We start from the raw sequence: 18,030 nt of genomic DNA, 5'->3' as shown, positions 1-18,030 counted from the left end.
AACATGATGGGGATAAAGGATGAAACAATACAAACAAGGCTTAGTAGAAACAAATTATACTGTATGTAGCATAACAAAAAATAGCCATCCCTTCTACTGTAGGCCTTAGGTTTAGTCCTCCCAAATTATATTTTAAAAATCCGATAAACTGGATTCCAATTTGACCCTTGTATTTATTACCATTTGTATCTACTGTATACTGTACCTATTGTTTTACTCTGATTCCTGTATCCATAACATCTCAATCTACATTTCTCAACATTTTCTCTGCTTGTTTGATTTAAAAGTTTACTGTCAATGTCATCGCTTTCAATCATCAACAAAGGAAAACAACAATTTAACAAAAAAAGAGCATAAAATCTTCCTGGGAGTCTACCGTGGTAGGTGTGTGGTTTTGGGGATTTCTTCTCACTTTAAACTCTATTTTCAATGGTTACCACAATTGTGTTTACTAATATCCATATGTAAATATTCTAAAGTCCAAAACATTTTATTTGGTTATATAATAAAGTATGGTATAAGAGAAGATCATTTTGTTGAACTTTACCATAGTGGTCAAACAAAATTATGAATATAAAAATCATTTTCAATTTTGGTACACGCTTTTAAATTGAAGTATCTAAATATTTACGCCACAGTACTGTATCAAACAGTACAAAATAGCTTCTGATCATTCTACACTAAAATTCATTTGGAAAGGTCAGCAAACTGGACAATTAGATACTCAAGCCAGGTAATAGTTTCTAAAGCCAATCCATTTACACCTGTCCTTATTAAGTCAACAGTCTAATGTAGGTCAGCCAATTAAAATTCACATCTGTGAGACAGTAATCGATTCATTTGGCTGTCCGCAAATTAAAGTATCTTTGTAAGTCATTTAATCCAAAGGAGAAAGGATAATGCACTAAAAATATTGAATTGAAGGAATAATTATATTATCATCACTGTCTAACAAAATAATAACAAATAAGTTTACATACAGTAGGCCTACTACTAGTACTACTTTTAAATCATACGTAAGAACTTTTTTTTCCTGAAAATTGATCATAGATATTCCTGATATAGTACGATAATATTTGTGCAGTATAAAAAATTCAGCAATACAGAATCTTATGTGTATCATGGTTTACTGTATGATACTAGGCAGCCGTGCAACCCATGTGATGCTGTATTACAGGTACTCGAGAAATCTAAGATATACTGTAGTAGTATGGAGAATCGTGTGGAACCTACTCATTTTTTTAATTCTGCTTTTTTTCCAATATTAATTTATTTTCATTTAAAGCAAGTTGTATACTAACATTACCATGTTGTATACTAACATTACCATGTTGTATACTAACATTACCATGTTGTATACTAACATTACCATGTTGTATACTAACATTACCATGTTGTATGCTAACATTACCATGTTGTATGCTAACATTACCATGTTGTATACTAACATTACCATGTTGTATACTAACATTACCATGTTGTATGCTAACATTACCATGTTGTATGCTAACATTACCATGTTGTATGCTAACATTACCATGTTGTATACTAACATTACCATGTTGTATACTAACATTACCATGTTGTATACTAACATTACCATGTTGTATACTAACATTACCATGTTGTATACTAACATTACCATGTTGTATGCTAACATTACCATGTTGTATACTAACATTACCATGTTGTATACTAACATTACCATGTTGTATACTAACATTACCATGTTGTATACTAACATTACCATGTTGTATACTAACATTACCATGTTGTATACTAACATTACCATGTTGTATACTAACATTACCATGTTGTATACTAACATTACCATGTTGTATGCTAACATTACCATGTTGTATACTAACATTACCATGTTGTATACTAACATTACCATGTTGTATACTAACATTACCATGTTGTATACTAACATTACCATGTCCTGTACTTTTATTATAATGTTATGTAACTTTGTGACTAAGCAGGTGTCAATTTAAATAATTAAGTTTTATTAATTAATTAAATTTTTCAGGTCAGGTAATATTATTTTGTTTTGTCTACTTAGTTTGGTCAACACTATGATATCACTGATGTAAACCTAACCAAATCTGAAATTGTAAAAACCAAAAATATTTCTGAATATTATATCATTTAAATAACGACAGGCATAATAACTGAGATGACCAGTCTTTGAACTTTAACCTTTTCGGATCCAGCAGAACATAATCTCAAGTCATTTTCATTTGATTTAAGAATCCATTCTGTATATATTTATTTTGTACTGTCAAGAAGAAATAAGATTTATAAGTAAAACATCTTTTATGTCTCTTTAACATGTACTAAGAACATGCTTTGTAGCTAAGTCTATACCAACATGATTTAAAGGATAAACTACAATAAATAATATAGGTTTACTGTACTAGGCTCAACTCTCATTGGTGGTGAAAGGGACATTTTGAGAGTTTTGTACTGTATTCAATGCAGACCTGAATCTCTCCGAGGAGTTGCTGTATTGTACCATACAGTACTGTAGGCAAGCAAAAACGATGGAAAATTAGGTCTAGCACGTTCACAATTCTAAACTCTTAGTCCTCCTTAATTCTTCATCCCGCACTCTTCATTAATTTTCATATAATTAAAAAAATATATACTGTGTTTACCAACACATTTTTTATTACTGTATATTATTATCAGATTACACATACAGTACAGTACTGTACAGAGGTGTTGGTAGTCTAGTACTGTTTTTACCTGGAAACCGCCAAATGCCTATTAATTCCAATCAATGAGTGAGAGACAGTATACTGTAAACCCAAAAACATTATTGATAACATTCTTTTAGTATTACCTTTATCAAGGTATAGACTAGGATTTTGCAGAGAGGATTATTTTTTTTAATGAGTACAAACTGAACCAATGACCTTAATGTATATTTAAATAGTTTGATATTATTATTTATTTATATATTTATTTTATTTATTTTTTTCAACAATATTTTACAAGGGTTGTACATCCAGCCGAAGTTGATCATTTGGGACCCTCACAGAAATACATCATGACAAGACATAAACATGTAACAATAAAAATTAAATTAAAATAAATATAATTATTATAAAGAGTGATTATATTACACTACTAGTACTAGTGTACTGTAGGTACAGTTACAGTTAAAATATAACCTGAACAGTATACCCACAAATACTCTTCCTAATAATAAATAAGCTGAACATGATTACCTTCCAAATTGAAATTTAATATACTATGAAAAATAATGAACCACTCACTCAGAGATTAACATCACATTATATTTGGCTAAATGCCATAAGGCTATTTAATGTCAGTAAGTTATTATCAACTCAATTTATACTGATTAGCTTCTAACATAATTCATACAGTATTGAATTGACATTAAATTAAATTAAATTGTTTAAAAGTCGCTTATTTTTAAATTGCCTTTTACATAAACCACACAAATACACATTTTGTCCTGTCAGATCTTGTTGAAATGGACACCGTGCACAGCTGAAACATTAGAAATCTTTCGCGACAATGCTCAATTTTCCAGTCATAATTTCCTTTTAATGCTATAAAGATATTAGTTGTTAAAAAAGAGATGAAATGTTTGTAGATTTTCTTGACATTGTTAATCTGTTTTTGCTCATCATTTTATTTATCTGGGAAATTGTCTATCAATTCAGTCAAGTATTGGATGCAACCCAAATTTTTAATTATTAACCTACTTTTAAACTTTTTTTTTATCCCTCAATGTTTGTTACACACACAGGGATAATTCAATTATTTTTAATCATACTAAAAAGTTTATTAAACTACAATGTGATCTTCTACAGTTTTAGTTGACATTCTTTAATAAGAAAATAAAACAATTAATAATTAATCTAAACTTATTTACCATATTTATTTGAATAAACGCCCCACTTTAAATAAAACCCACCTCCCCCCCTCCCCGTCCAACCAATAAACACCTCTATAAATTTTCTTTCACATCATCATTATTTTTTTCTAATAAGACCAAATAGAGGCAAAAATGAAGTAAGATAAGAATAACTTTGGATAAATTTATTTATATCTTTAGACAGCATACATTGAACCATTAACGAATCAAATATAAAATACTGTATGATAAAGAAATGCGGCAAACATGAATAAGTGAATAAACTTTTTTTTATAAATCTGAAGTTAGACACTTGAACCATAAACACCCCGCATTGTTTGAATAATGCCTGCAATAAATCATACGTACTGGCCCCTACAGGCACAAGATATACAGTTAATGTAGGCACATGCTATGCGTAATTTGCACAATTTCAAATTGCGCAAAAGTTTCTTGCGCATTTTCAAATTACGCAAGGATTTTCTTGCACAATTTCAAATTGTGGTGGGTATTTTTAATTGAGTATTTTGATTCAAATTGCGCATAGAAATCCTTGTGCAATTTAAATTTTCGCAAATCGTTCAAATTGCACACGTACTGTACAAACATGTTGGACATTTTTGAATGCATAAGGTTTATCTTAGAAAAACTTGATTTTGCGAGGGAAGGGTTTGGGAGCAAACGTCACTATGCGTATGTACAAACAACATTCACATACTCGTTTTGACATTTGCTCCCAAATCCTTTCCACCATGTTGTGTAGTGCACGCTATTTTGCGATAAACCTTATTTATTGTCCAAAATTGGTGCAAGAAGTGTCAATGCCAATAATGAGGCCTCCTAAACTTAATACTATAGTACTGTCTAGCCTATGTAACCTAGGCTAGTATAGAACTACTGTATGATAGGCCTACTTGACTGCTGACTGACTGAAACCTCAATAACATTAGTATAGGCCCTACTACTACTACTCTATACTTATTTTATTATAATACTAACAAATAGTCTCTACTGATAGTACTGTACATACTTTACACTATAAAAGAGAAGAGTAGTAGGCCTACTAGAGAGTACCTACTAGCTAGCTAGCTAGAGTAGGCCTAGCCTAGGCCTAGCCTACCTACAATAAAGTAGTAAGTCCTAGGCCTCTAATATAAGCATGTCAGTGTTATCATTACAAATTGTTTTGATTGATATTGTAACTTACCTTAATTTATCTAAAGAAGATTGTCATGTCGAAAACCAAGAAGGCCTGTGATGATCAAATTTCCCACTCTTCCAGCTTATAATTTTACAACATAACCTTTGACACAAGTTGCATTTAAATGGTGGCAGCAAACATAGCATTTGAAACCGTCACTGATAAGATAAGATAAAGATAAATTTATTGAACGAACGCTTTTGTATCAGCGGCACACGTTTATAAGACGGTGCGTTCATTTACAAGGCAATGTAAAAACAAAAAGAAAAGTATCAAAAAATAACATTTAAGTCTTAACTAAGAAGCGAATTATACAAGTAAAATGAAATTAGTAAAAACAAGGTAATCTTACATATCGAACAATACTTAACCTATATGATGGAGTTAATGTTATTATCTATTTATTATCAGTATTATAAATATTTTCAAGTTTAAGCGAATATATTATCATTATTATTACTAAAAAAAAAAAAAATATATATATATATATATATATATATAACTGCTAATTGATTTATTATACTGTTATTATTAAAATAAATGCAACTTTTATATGATTATTTGTTCTTATTATATTTAATATTAATAGTTATTTGTAATTTAATTAAATGTGATACAATTTTTATTATACTATTTAGTCTTATTTTTAGTACTGTATTATTTATTTATTTTATTTAGATTTAGGTTACATTATATAATTTTGAAGGAAAAAAAAAAAAAAAAAAAAAAAAAATATATATATAATATATTATTGAATTAGATAAATGGTAAAATAATGTTAGTAGATAATATGGTGGGCGGTAAATATTTATATATTATATATTAAGTGTAGTCTTTCTATGTCTCCATGCAGCAGTTAAGTATTGTTTACAGTGATAGTCTACAATTTCACCGATTCTCTCAAATGGAAATTCTAAATAAAGGTCATCAAGTAAAATATGATGTTGGTATTCGATTGTACCACTTCTAAAATTTTCCCAGAATGTATCATAACCACAATATAATAAATCCATTTTTAGTAAGTTAAAATGTGTTTCTCTTACATTTTTAAGGTTTGAACATTCAAGTAGAAAATGGTCTGTAGTTTCAATTAACTGATTGTTGCATAGCTTGCAAAAACCAGTCTCATTTTCTGACCATGTATTTTTTCTACCTTCTAAATCAAGAGAGTTAGACCTCGCTTTAAACTTTAAACTAATGGAATCAAAATTCACCATATCAAACATGTATGTCTCTGCTTTAGGTTCATGTTTATATTTCAAATATTCGGAGAGGGTTGACTTTGTTTTTGCACCTTCTAACCATTCCTTGATATTTTCTAGAGAGTTGGCATGTGTAAAACTCTTGAACCATTGACTTTCCGGATTTAAATTAAACTTATTTCCTAAATCAAATTTACATAATAAATCTTTGATATGGTTAATCCACTTCCATTTCACCTTATCTTCTACATCCATTATAGATCTACATAGTAGTTTTTGCCACCTTTGGTCGTCCATATTTTTAATTCTGTTAAAATAGGACATCCTAAATTTATTTTGGATGGTGTAGAGTGTCTCCCATCCTAGGTCACCAATCAATGCCGCTTTCGCGACGTTTCTTGGTGCCTTCAAAATAATTCTAGCCATTTGGTATTGTAAATTTTCTAACTTATTTAGTGAACCTTTAGAGTTACATAACTGATGTCGAAGATTTTCTTCTTTTTTTTTGCGCCGCGCCTTTAGGCAATTATAATATTCAAGGTAACTATAACGCGCGGTAGCTTATAACTAGTTTTCTTTTTCTCGGACTGGGCATGCGCACACCCCAAAGAACGTATGGAAAGAGAGTCTAAATGGGAATTTGTGAACTGGGCATGCGCACAGAGAGCCAATAAACAATGAAAAAAAAGTTCAGTCGGTATGTCTGATGAAACATTAATTGTAAAAATGGAAAGGTAAATCTGATGATTCTACAACAAATAACGGATACTTAAAATTAATAGGTAGTAACGTGCAACAGTTATAGACAACGCTACACAAATGTTTATATTATTATGTTTTACAGTACAATTGCTTTTAGTTTAAAGTACAATCCTTTATCTCCTTGACGATGCATGTTCATCGGGCAACAGCGCGTAATCCATGCGCGTACCCGTAGAGCGTTGTTTTTTATGTTCTACACGTGTTCACTTTGGAATAAAACATTTGGACGGATCAAACAAAAACATTACTTTGGTAGTGGCTGCTTGATTGTACATGATAGGGCCCGGCACTTCTTTTCACTTGCATTGATTGAGCAACAAAGGGAGTTACATAATCATGGTTGTAAGTCAACATGATAAAAAGGCAACCTGCCTTGAACGAAAAAGAAGACAGGAAGTAGAATTTGAACATGTGAGACGCACGTATAGCATCCGAAACTCAGTCATAGTCCAATGTCGTGTCCAACGTTCTCGCCTATTGGATCGGAATGTTGTCGGGATTTTACCAGCCACCGCGGCTGGCAAAATTCTTCAAGATTGCTTATGTCTTCAACCTATACCGAAGGAATGTGTTCGTTACAGATGGTCTGTCCTTTTTCAAGTCAAATTTGATCTCTCTTCCGTTCCAGAAGATACCATGATGCCATCTCAAGAAGTGGGTCAATTTAAGTTCGTTTACGCAGACTCCCGCAAGAATGGAAGGATCATTGGGACAAGTAAATCATTTTCTTTCGGATTAGACGATGATTTTACAGAAATTGGACCCAGGAAGAAGGACAACTCACTCAACACTCCTTATCTGCAACTTCAGTTAAACTCGGTAAATTATCATTAGCCTACCATACTACTATAGGCTAGGCCTAGGCTATCCTTGATTGCATTGGGGACGTGCCTAACTAGCTAACTTAATATTCTATATTCTTTATCTATTTTTTTATGTAATTGCCTACCATCTTTCTCCTTTATACCACGCCTACAAGTCTAATTATTTCTTCTCCGGCAGAATTGCAACAACAACAATGATGCAACAGATCCTGATGAAGAAATTGACACCGACGATGACGACGGAAAGGACGACCAAGATGGGAATGTCTTGAGTAAGCATTGTGACGAAGAGGAGAAACTGGATGGAATGCAATACGACGAAAATTCAACCACTGCAGGTCCTGAGCCACACATCTCTGCATCAAACACGGAAGATGAATACGTGATCGTTGGTGCAGATGCAGTGACCGTCGTCGGCGCACAGAGGTCGTTAGGTGACAGTAGCCAAGGATATCATCAAACCGATGACGAAAATGATGTAAAGATTGATGAAAAGGTTTGTTAGCTTTGGAAGTCGTTTATGTAGCTTGACTGGTCTTTGCAATATACAAACTGGGTTTTAACCTCTATTAGCGGTTCTAGTACACCCCAACCTATTTTTCAGATTAAAGTCGCTACTCGTTAACAATAATTTGTTTTTTTAAACGATTTTGTTTTTATTTTAGCCGGACTTATCCAGAGTCAATGACCAACCTGTTTTTGACTGGTCTGCCGTGAATAACCAGGCATTGGTGGTGAATGAGATCGATAGTACTGAAAAGTCTTCCCAGAGTTGCCCTTTAGTAGAGGTTGCGGAAGTAACCAATAATAAAGTCAACCAAGATGTTCAAACAAGCACCCAAACATCAGCTACTTATTCACAAACAAAAGTTGAGGAATCCATGGATCAAACTAAAACTCTTCAGAAGACGACAGTTTGTCACCAGATAGCAAATGATTTGGTAGAGGATGATACACGTCTTAAGGCTATACCTACTGCTGCACTAGAACCAGAGAAGACCAACCGTTTTGAGTCTGAGCATATGAAAGTTCCCGACGAATCGGAAAATTCAGTAACAAATAACGCTATCGAAAGAAGTACACACGATTTTCAACAACAAACAGCCGCTATCCCTGTAAGCAGTGACCCAACAACCCAATACGTGCAGTACTCGACAGCCGATGGGGGTTAGTTCTTCATATTCCGGTTAACAATTAATGTTCCACGTGATATGTTACAATTATACAACTATATTAGGCCTAACTATTTTTTAAATATTTATAAACTGTTTTGAATTTTCGTTTTTTATTGAATGTAAATTAATATATTTGTTTTATGACCGCGCATATATATATTTATGTTTAAAACTTAGATGTATGCTGGGCTCCAATTCTTACAAACGAACAAATAGGTGTAGACCTACTCACAATGAGCGAACGTCTAACCGTGCTGGAGACTCAATTTGGACAGTGGATACCTTACCTAAATTCCAGACTCGATCATCTCACCAATAGTCACCAGCTCCTCTTCGACGACTGTAACGTACAGAAAGCCAACATCAGTGATCTAAGCGAGCGGATTCATCAGCAGCAACACTTGAACGGAGCAGCACAGCCAAGAGATAGTTGGGCCACTCGACGTTATGGTGGTAGCAGCCACAGGGGAGGAAGAAACACCGAACGAGATCGTCGTTATAACGAACAATCACAAGATGTAGTTGGATATTATGAATACTATAACAAACGATTCGGTGGAAGAGGAAGAGGACATTATCGACGGGATCATCAAGGTAATGGTTTCAGTCGTCAGCAGGACGATCAACGTCGAGGTTATTACCAGCAAAACAGGCGATACGAAGACAGACATGAGGACATAAATCACTCTGGAGAGGACGAGATACCTGAACTAGATCAGTTGAATGGCACAGATACTCAACGGAAGACTGGTGAACAGAAAGAAGAGAAAGTTGTTATTACATCACAAAAAGCATAAACACATTTATTGAATATTTCAAATGTATTTTTGTTTCTAAACATTTTTTACGTTGTATTTAATTCAATATATGAACTAGTATTTTTTTTCACAATTATAATTCTGTAAATTATTTTATTATTTAAGATAGGGCTATATTAATCTTTTATGTTTATCTAATTTCGTTAAATAAATTTAGTTTTATTTTCATTACAATTCATTCAGTTTTGATCATCATCATCGTCACTTGTTGCACGGCCAATAACACAGCAGGCAAGTCTAGTAGCTACATGCCTCGTCAGACTACCATACCGAGCATGAATCTACAAAGTAAAGTAACAAAAATTATGAATTATCTTGGTGGAAGTGAAAGAGCAACATTTATCATGTTTCTATTGTTAGTAAGAAAACTGGTCGAATAATTTGAAAACTTTGATTCGATTTCCAGTTCATTCAAACATGGTGCCATTATTTATCTTTAGACTAATGCCAGTGCCATGTTACTCTTGTTTGTGGAGAGAAACAAATTACATTAACCCCATTCAAGAACTGAGACAAACTATCTGTTTAAAACATATAAATTCTGGAATGGTGCGGCCATACCGTAAACTTTTATTCATAACGTGAATGGGGGTAATGTATTTTTATATGTTTTTTCATGGTTTTTCACAAGCGCCTTGAGCCTTTTTGTGGATATGTGCGCTATATAAATCTTATTATTATTATTATTATTAACGTATTTCAATATGTTCAATATCGGTTACTCCATCCGTAATGCAAAAGAAAAAAATAGTTTTAAGCCATATCAGTGATTTTAATAACTTGCGTTTGTCTAAGATAAATACTTATTTAGTCTCCCCGGAAAGTGCACCTATTCATTGAAATATGAAATTAAATATTAAATCTCCAGTACTAGCCCACCATGGTTGAGGCAGAGCTAATAATGAAAATAGAGCCCAGAATTGCACTTTTACTTATACTTATTACTATACATAATCACCTATGATAATTATGATATTAAATGTTAAAATGTCAACTATCCAGACGCGACTTCAAAATTGTAGGTGGGGTTTTCTACTTTAAAAACTCGACTTCGTATATGCCTAAGGCCTAGCCCGGCGGCGGAATTAGTCAAAGCTTCAAAATTGGTCTAGAAATCGGCATCTTTGCAAATTGTTCTTATTTCACTGTCCATTAACCCCATCCAAAAACCATTGTTGACAAACTATCTGTTTAAAATAATATTTTCATTTATTCTGGGGACAATGCGACCATAAACGTTTATTCATAACATTTTACAATACAATATTTTGCATGAATGGGACATTTTCGCTACCAATGTAGCTAGCAACGTTGATGAACAAAATCCAAATTTAACAGTGTGGCGTGTTGACCGCGAATTGACACTACACCTGCACAACCATTAAATAACAACGCACGACATACCCAAACCGTTTCGTACACCTGCGATGAAAATATAAAATTCATTTTTTTAATTGAGGGCGGCAAACATAACATTTACGAGATCGAATACAGGTTGAAAAAAAAAATTAAATTAAAAAAAAAGATGTTAAATGTGCTCTCCCTGCCTCAGCACTAAGGCCCTGCCACAGCCTTTTGGGGGTCGTTTCCAGCACATCACCAGATGCATTGATGTTGTCGCCTCATGATGTGTGGTGGAAAGGGGGACGTATAATTCTGTGAACCCCAAACACAGTGGCCGCCTGCCTTTAACTCTATTCCACCGACCAGCGTGGGAATCGAACCCACCGACCAGCGTGGGAATCGAACCCACGACATACGTGTTGTGAACACGACGCTCAGGCGACTGAGCTGACTGATCATTTTGGTTTTTTTTTTTTTTTGATTGATTGATTGATTCTTTTATTTTTCACACAACATTCTTAAAAATATAAATAAAGGATTAAGTACAATAAAGTGTGAAAAACAGGATAACCACAAGCAAGCAAAGCTTTTAATCTGTGGCACCCTAACTTAAAATATAAATTTACAAATATATTACAAAAAATGTTTTCATGTAGTAAATAAATGAAGGAAAATACAACGTACTATAATATAACATATATATATACATCAGTCTCAGAATATATACGAAAATGTAAGTAATTAAGTTAAAGTTAGACATATTTTACAAATGTTGTTTTCGCATAGATATATTGTTTCTTTATAACTATTAATGCATTTATTTAGTAATAGTTTTTTAAATATTGATATATTTTCACTCTCTCTTATATTTCTTATAAGTTGATTCCATAGCTTAGGTCCTCTATATGCTATACTTTGCTGACCCATATTAGTTGATTTTAATTTTATACAATAATTGTCTTTATTTCGAGTGTTATATGTATGATAATTATCAAATAAACTGAATAAAGAATTAAAACATTTTGGAAGTTGTCCTTTTTGGTATTTAAACATAAAATTTAAAACACTGTTTTTATACAAATCAAATATATTAAATGTGCCCGTTTTCACAAAGAGCTGAGAAGAGGGATGATGAAAGTCTACCTTACAAATGATCCTAAGAGCTTTTTTCTGAAGCAATAGAAGGCGATCCAAATTGTCTTTGTTCCCCGCACCCCATACAATAATACCATATGTCAACACTGGTAATATAAGTGTCTTGTATATGGTAAGTAACACTTCAGTAGATACTAATTTTTTTATATGACACATGGCACCAATTATTGAGGATGCTTTACAAGAAACTGCATTTGTATGGTGTCTAAAGTTCAGTTTCTCATCAATGACGACACCGAGAAATTTAGTATATGGTAGGCCTACTCTATCTATTGAAACTCTATTTATTGAAAGTACAAATTGGGATGTGTCAATGTTGGTATTCTTTCCACTAAATAACATATACGTAGTCTTGGTTGTATTAATAGTTAATCTATTAGTTTTACACCATTTCTCAATTTTATTTAGTTCATTTGTCATTATTGTAAAGGCAGTGACGATATCATTGTGTTGTAAAAACATATTCGTATCATCTGCAAACATTATTAAATCAACGACATTACTTACAGAAAACATGTCATTTATGAAAATCAAAAACAGCAGGGGTCCAAGGATTGACCCTTGTGGAACGCCTTGTTTTATTATTATGGTTACAGACTGACACTTCCCAATTTGTACAAATTGTTGTCTTTCTCTAAGGTAGCTTCGGTACCAATCAAGAACCACGCCTCTTATTCCATAATGGGGCAATTTTGGGGTGTCACGAAAGCTCAGACCACGAAAGCTCAGACCCCCTAAGACCTAAGATCACGAAAGCTAAGACCCAACACCTAAGATTACAAATACTAAGATATACTACAGCTTAAAAACAATACTTGTTTATCCATACATAATTTTAAACACAGTAGGTTTCATTTATTACCATAAATATAATTTAATACTACCGCAAAACATAGATAAACTCACATTATTTTCGCCCGTTGAGTAAATGTATATTTTTTCTTTACAACAAACAAACTTGACGGGTTGTTTGTTGGTATATATTTACTCCATTGTGTTGCTTCAGAGGATGTTTTTCTTACGCACCTGCCTTTCTTGTATTTTGACTCCAAATTTGTTGACTAACTTTATCCTGAACACCACACTTTAAAATTAGGACTTATAAGTACTTTCAGAAGGAGAAACACATAATAACAAATAAATAAATCCTTTAAATTGATGATTTTACAGATGTGTTTCTTTGTATACTGTAATGACAATGTAACTCCTCGAGCTCCCCCATGCTCAATGTTTTTGTTTCTATGGAGCGCCAAAAGAGCAACAATAATAGTACAAGTATAAAAACAGAAAGAAAACGAAACAAAAAAACTTATCATGATTTTTAAATTAAAATTTATTTGCCAGTATTTATTTCTTCGTACTTGCATGATTATACTATTATCATTACAATTTTAATTTTAAATCCAACAAGGTTAATGGGATTTTTATGATGAATTACGTAATACACGTATAAATAGACTATTATCAGCTGTTTAGTCATGTACAGTACTACTTTGTGGCCTAACGGATAATGCTCAGCTTTGGGTGCTGCCAGTTCTAGTAGGTTGGGTTCGAACCTCTACGGGTATTTTTGTTTAAATAACAAAGAAATAAATAAACAAAATGAATATTGTTTTTCTTTTATTTTGAAAGAGAGATACTTTGAGGTTTGTAAATGTCAGGCCTAAACAAGTGGACCTTTTTTAAAATCAGAAACAAAATTGCATGGCATTATTTTTCATTAAATAGACTTCTATGAAACCTCGAAAAGAAGCCCATGTGCTCCTTCATTTTTAGTACTCTTGGGTGTGCTTCTTTTCCACATGCAGTTATTTTCGAGATTACTTTTTGCAAACTAAAAGAGGGGAGCTACTAGGTTCCCGGCCGGAAAATGTTTTATTTACATGGTTTGAACAATCTTCTAATGTAAAAGATTAACAACATCAACATGTAACAGTGTGGCGTGTTGACCGCGAATGACTAACAATACCATCTTCCCCATAGTACACCTGCGCAAACTCATTTGCATAACAACGCACGGCATACAAAACTGTTTAAAATAGAGCTGCAAGGTCTCCGGAAATGACATCTATTATTTTTTCAAACAACATGTATAAGAATCTTCAGTACCCCACCATGCTTGGTGCTGAGCAAAGACAATTTTGAAAAATAGAGCTGCATAGGTTCCTGGCCGAAAAAATGGAACTCAGGTTTGAGTGCTGTCAGTTCTAGTAGATTGGGTTGAAACATCTATATAGAAATGTTTTTTTTTATATAAAATAAATATTGTTTTTCTTTTATTTTGAAGGAGAGATATTTAGAGGGTTGAAAATATCAGGCCTGTGCCTAAACAAGAGGGGCTTTAAAAAAAAAAAATCAGAAACAAAGTTGTATGGCATTCATTTATCCATTAAAAACCCCAAAAAAGATGCGAAAAGTGCTCCTTATTTGTTAGTACACTTTTGGGTGGGCTTCTTTTCCAGATGGACTTCTATTCGAGATTGTAATTTTGCAAACTAAAAGAGGGAAGCAGCTAGGTTCCCGTCCAGAAAATTGTGTCTTTACATGAATTGAATTTCTAATAAAGATTAAAAACATTTAACAGTGTGGCGTGTTGACCGCGAATGACTAACAATACCATCTTCACTACACCTGCACAAACTCATTTGCATAACAACGCACGGCATACCAAACTGTTCATTCATCGTCAGTTGTTGCACGACCAATGACACAGCAGGCAAGCCTAGAACCGGCATGTCCTGTCGTCAGGCTATCATCGTACCCGCCATCTCCAAGATCGTCTTCGTCGGCATGGATCTACAAGTAACAAACAGTATTGTTATATAGGCCTAATTATCTTAGTAAACTAAACTGTGAACGAATAATTTGACAATTTGATTCGATTTCCAGTTCGTCAAACGTGATTCATGGTCATTTACAGACTGGTTTACAATAGAACTAATTTCAATGCCATGTGTAACTCTTGGAGGAGAGGATTTGACATAAAGATGACGAATGTTGTAAAGCGAAGAAATAATCTTATTTATTATGAATTACACATCATGTAGGCCTAATATAGCACAAATCCGCTTAATTTTATTGACAGCTGTGTTTAATAGTTGAATGTAACATTGATGTTATTAAAATATAGGGCGTACCACGAAAGCTCTTCCATAAACTGAGTTCATCCCCCAAAGAGACACCAGATCATCAGTTATAGTGGTAGAAACCCGACCATATGCGTCGCGTTCAATGTTACCTAAATCACCAACATGTCTGAAAGCAAACAATAACGATGTTATGAGTAAAATTAAAAAAGAACTTACACGCCACAAAACTGCTCCTGAGAAAGCGCTACTTAAGTTTATGCGATTTCTGTATTACGTTATCCAGTGAAAAGAAGTCTTTTAAACGCAATTACCAGTATATTGTTTAAATCAATTTAAAACAATATGCCTAATAATAATAGTATAGTAATAATATACCATTGTTTTCAAAGGAGCAATGAGAGAATCAAATCAGTTCTGTAAATAAGGATTTAAAAAACAAACCGAATAATATCGTCTGGTCCTCCGTGATCCTGTTCAAAAGGATTAAAATGTGAACCTGTTGAGTCACACCCATCGCTTAAATCGCCATACTCGTGCACATGGAAACCGTGAAGCAGAGATCCTGTGGGATCTAACCCTTCAAGTTCCACTTGGATTTCAATGTCTTTACCCAACTTTGAATACAAAATGAATAATATTATGTTTAACATATTTCGTTTGAACCGGTGACTTTGTTTGGAACGTCACAGGATGACTGAAAGGAATAGTGTACAATCTACCTATTTTATATTAACAAATCGACGTTGATAAGACAGGGATCATGTGAGAATATATCTACCTACCTCGTGTGTCAGGAAAATACGTCCATTTACGTCATTTGTTTCAGCTAGTTCGAGATCCAATGCTGCATTTGGCCGTACTTCACAACTGGCGTACAGTACAGGTGTTGATTTTGACTTAAACATAGAGAAGAATATTGTAAAGTGTATGTCTTATAATGTCTTACACTAAACATGTAAATTAAAGTAGACTGCTTTCTTGCAGTATTTATTAAGTAGAGTTAATGTTAACGTTATGGTAATTATATCTCTCATATTATGGTAGCGACAAAAGATGAAAGACAAAAGCCTAACTCATGATTGTTGCACAGTTTATCACCATTATTCAACAAACTGCACTGTTATTTTTTCAAAAAATTGCAACAAAATGACTCTACATATCATAGGCCTACATATGTTGAGTGTACTGATTATAAAAACAATCACTAAATTTAAGAATTATATCTTGTGTTCAATTAACGTTGAACTTTAAAACAACTAGGTGTTTCCTGTTCTGAATTTATTGAAACTATAACATTTTATGTTGGTATTCATAATGATATTTTAAAGGACCAACGAAACCTCGTATTATAATCTTGTTAATATCACAATTTACGAATCATCCAAATTCATCACAGTGACGATTAGTTAACTGTGCCAAGGCACAATAGCTAACGTTGAAAAAAAACAAGCAATTCTCTATAACATTAACAATTTTACTCACCTTCAGCGGGTTACGATCTGCAAAAATATAACAATAAACATATTTTTATTTAACTCTCTGTATTGCTTCACATGGGAAATTCGTTTTGTTGACAAGCTCAAAAATATTATAAGACTAAACAACGGTTAAACGCTATATAAACAACTACAACAATCAATCAATAGCTATATGTACATGTACTCTATACAGACGTCATTTATAATGTTTATAATGATTTAAATGGTAGTCTCTCTTCTAGAAATAAACTGCAATACTTACAAGCGGAAGCGCATCTGGCTGTGCCAACGGAAACGTACACCATTAATACAGACAAACAAAATACATCGGCAAATCCCAAATTCCTCATGATTTCACTGATTATTATCGTTCTTCCCTTGTTGTCTCACACCTTACAATGAAGAATACCTGATAAACTAATTAATTACAATGCATACTTGGTATTTAATGCGGGTTGGTGGCATAGTTGGTGAATAATAATGACTTAATTCACCGACTTATATAATCGGCATTACGATCATTAGGTTGTAATAGAGCGTCTTTTATCGATAAACTTGCAATCGAATTCAATACAATCGCCAGTAGATTTAAATTAATGATGTATTATATTATAAAGATTGTTTTACCTTTTGTTTGCTTGTTCATGAACTTTTTTGTAGATTTCTTTTTCCAGGCACTAACTAGGTATTTCATCGATATCAACCTTACGTAACATCAATGCTGCGATTTTATACATACATAATATTCATCATTTTATTTGCATGTTCATTTTTTACTATTTATTTACCCAGTTTGTGATGGTACCAGCTGATGTATCGCTGTAATTCATCAAAATCATGGTATAATGTATAATATACATAATATTATTATTATTATTATGGATAACGTTATATAACGTATCTACAACAGTAGGCCTATTTCGTATACACAAATTGGACTATTAAAAAAAGGGATGTCTTTGTTTAAATATTGTATACAGTTTTAACAATATATACAACAATAACTCAATCATTATTTTCTTCTGACAAGACATGGTTTACCACAGACCTAACTTTCAAATAAAGTGTACTTCTTAATGCATGTCGGGGC

The 18,030-nt window shown here is 32.9% G+C and overlaps 2 protein-coding genes across 5 annotated transcripts; one reads left to right on the top strand and one right to left on the bottom strand.

Moving 5' to 3' along the window:
- Window positions 1-7,284: 7,284 nt before the first annotated feature.
- LOC140051404 (uncharacterized) lies at window positions 7,285-10,120 on the top strand. 3 transcript variants are annotated; one of them, XM_072096615.1, is made up of 5 exons: window positions 7,321-7,399; window positions 7,686-7,876; window positions 8,060-8,377; window positions 8,547-9,048; window positions 9,234-10,118. In XM_072096615.1, the coding sequence occupies exons 2-5, from the start codon at window positions 7,694-7,696 to the stop codon at window positions 9,851-9,853; spliced, it is 1,623 nt and encodes a 540-aa protein (XP_071952716.1). In that variant the 5' UTR covers window positions 7,321-7,399; window positions 7,686-7,693; the 3' UTR covers window positions 9,854-10,118. The 3 variants fall into 3 exon arrangements, with proteins under 3 accessions (XP_071952714.1, XP_071952716.1, XP_071952715.1); XM_072096614.1 differs by having other exon boundaries at window positions 7,329-7,468; XM_072096613.1 differs by having other exon boundaries at window positions 7,285-7,876; window positions 9,234-10,120.
- A 4,516-nt stretch (window positions 10,121-14,636) lies between these two features.
- Window positions 14,637-17,625, bottom strand: LOC140051464 (superoxide dismutase [Cu-Zn]-like). 2 transcript variants are annotated; one of them, XM_072096684.1, is made up of 7 exons: window positions 17,568-17,625; window positions 17,203-17,349; window positions 16,945-16,961; window positions 16,245-16,358; window positions 15,904-16,076; window positions 15,511-15,628; window positions 14,637-15,169 (listed from the first exon to the last, which is right to left on the bottom strand). In XM_072096684.1, the coding sequence occupies exons 2-7, from the start codon at window positions 17,288-17,290 to the stop codon at window positions 15,050-15,052; spliced, it is 630 nt and encodes a 209-aa protein (XP_071952785.1). In that variant the 5' UTR covers window positions 17,291-17,349; window positions 17,568-17,625; the 3' UTR covers window positions 14,637-15,049. The 2 variants fall into 2 exon arrangements, with proteins under 2 accessions (XP_071952785.1, XP_071952784.1); XM_072096683.1 differs by having other exon boundaries at window positions 17,203-17,357; window positions 17,568-17,613.
- Window positions 17,626-18,030: the final 405 nt, after the last annotated feature.

This window comes from Antedon mediterranea, chromosome 6, assembly GCF_964355755.1.
Source record: "Antedon mediterranea chromosome 6, ecAntMedi1.1, whole genome shotgun sequence".
Taxonomy (NCBI): Eukaryota; Metazoa; Echinodermata; class Crinoidea; order Comatulida; family Antedonidae; genus Antedon; species Antedon mediterranea.
The sequence above is the reverse complement of the archived record's forward strand: the minus strand, read 5'-3'. Positions and strand labels throughout refer to the sequence as shown.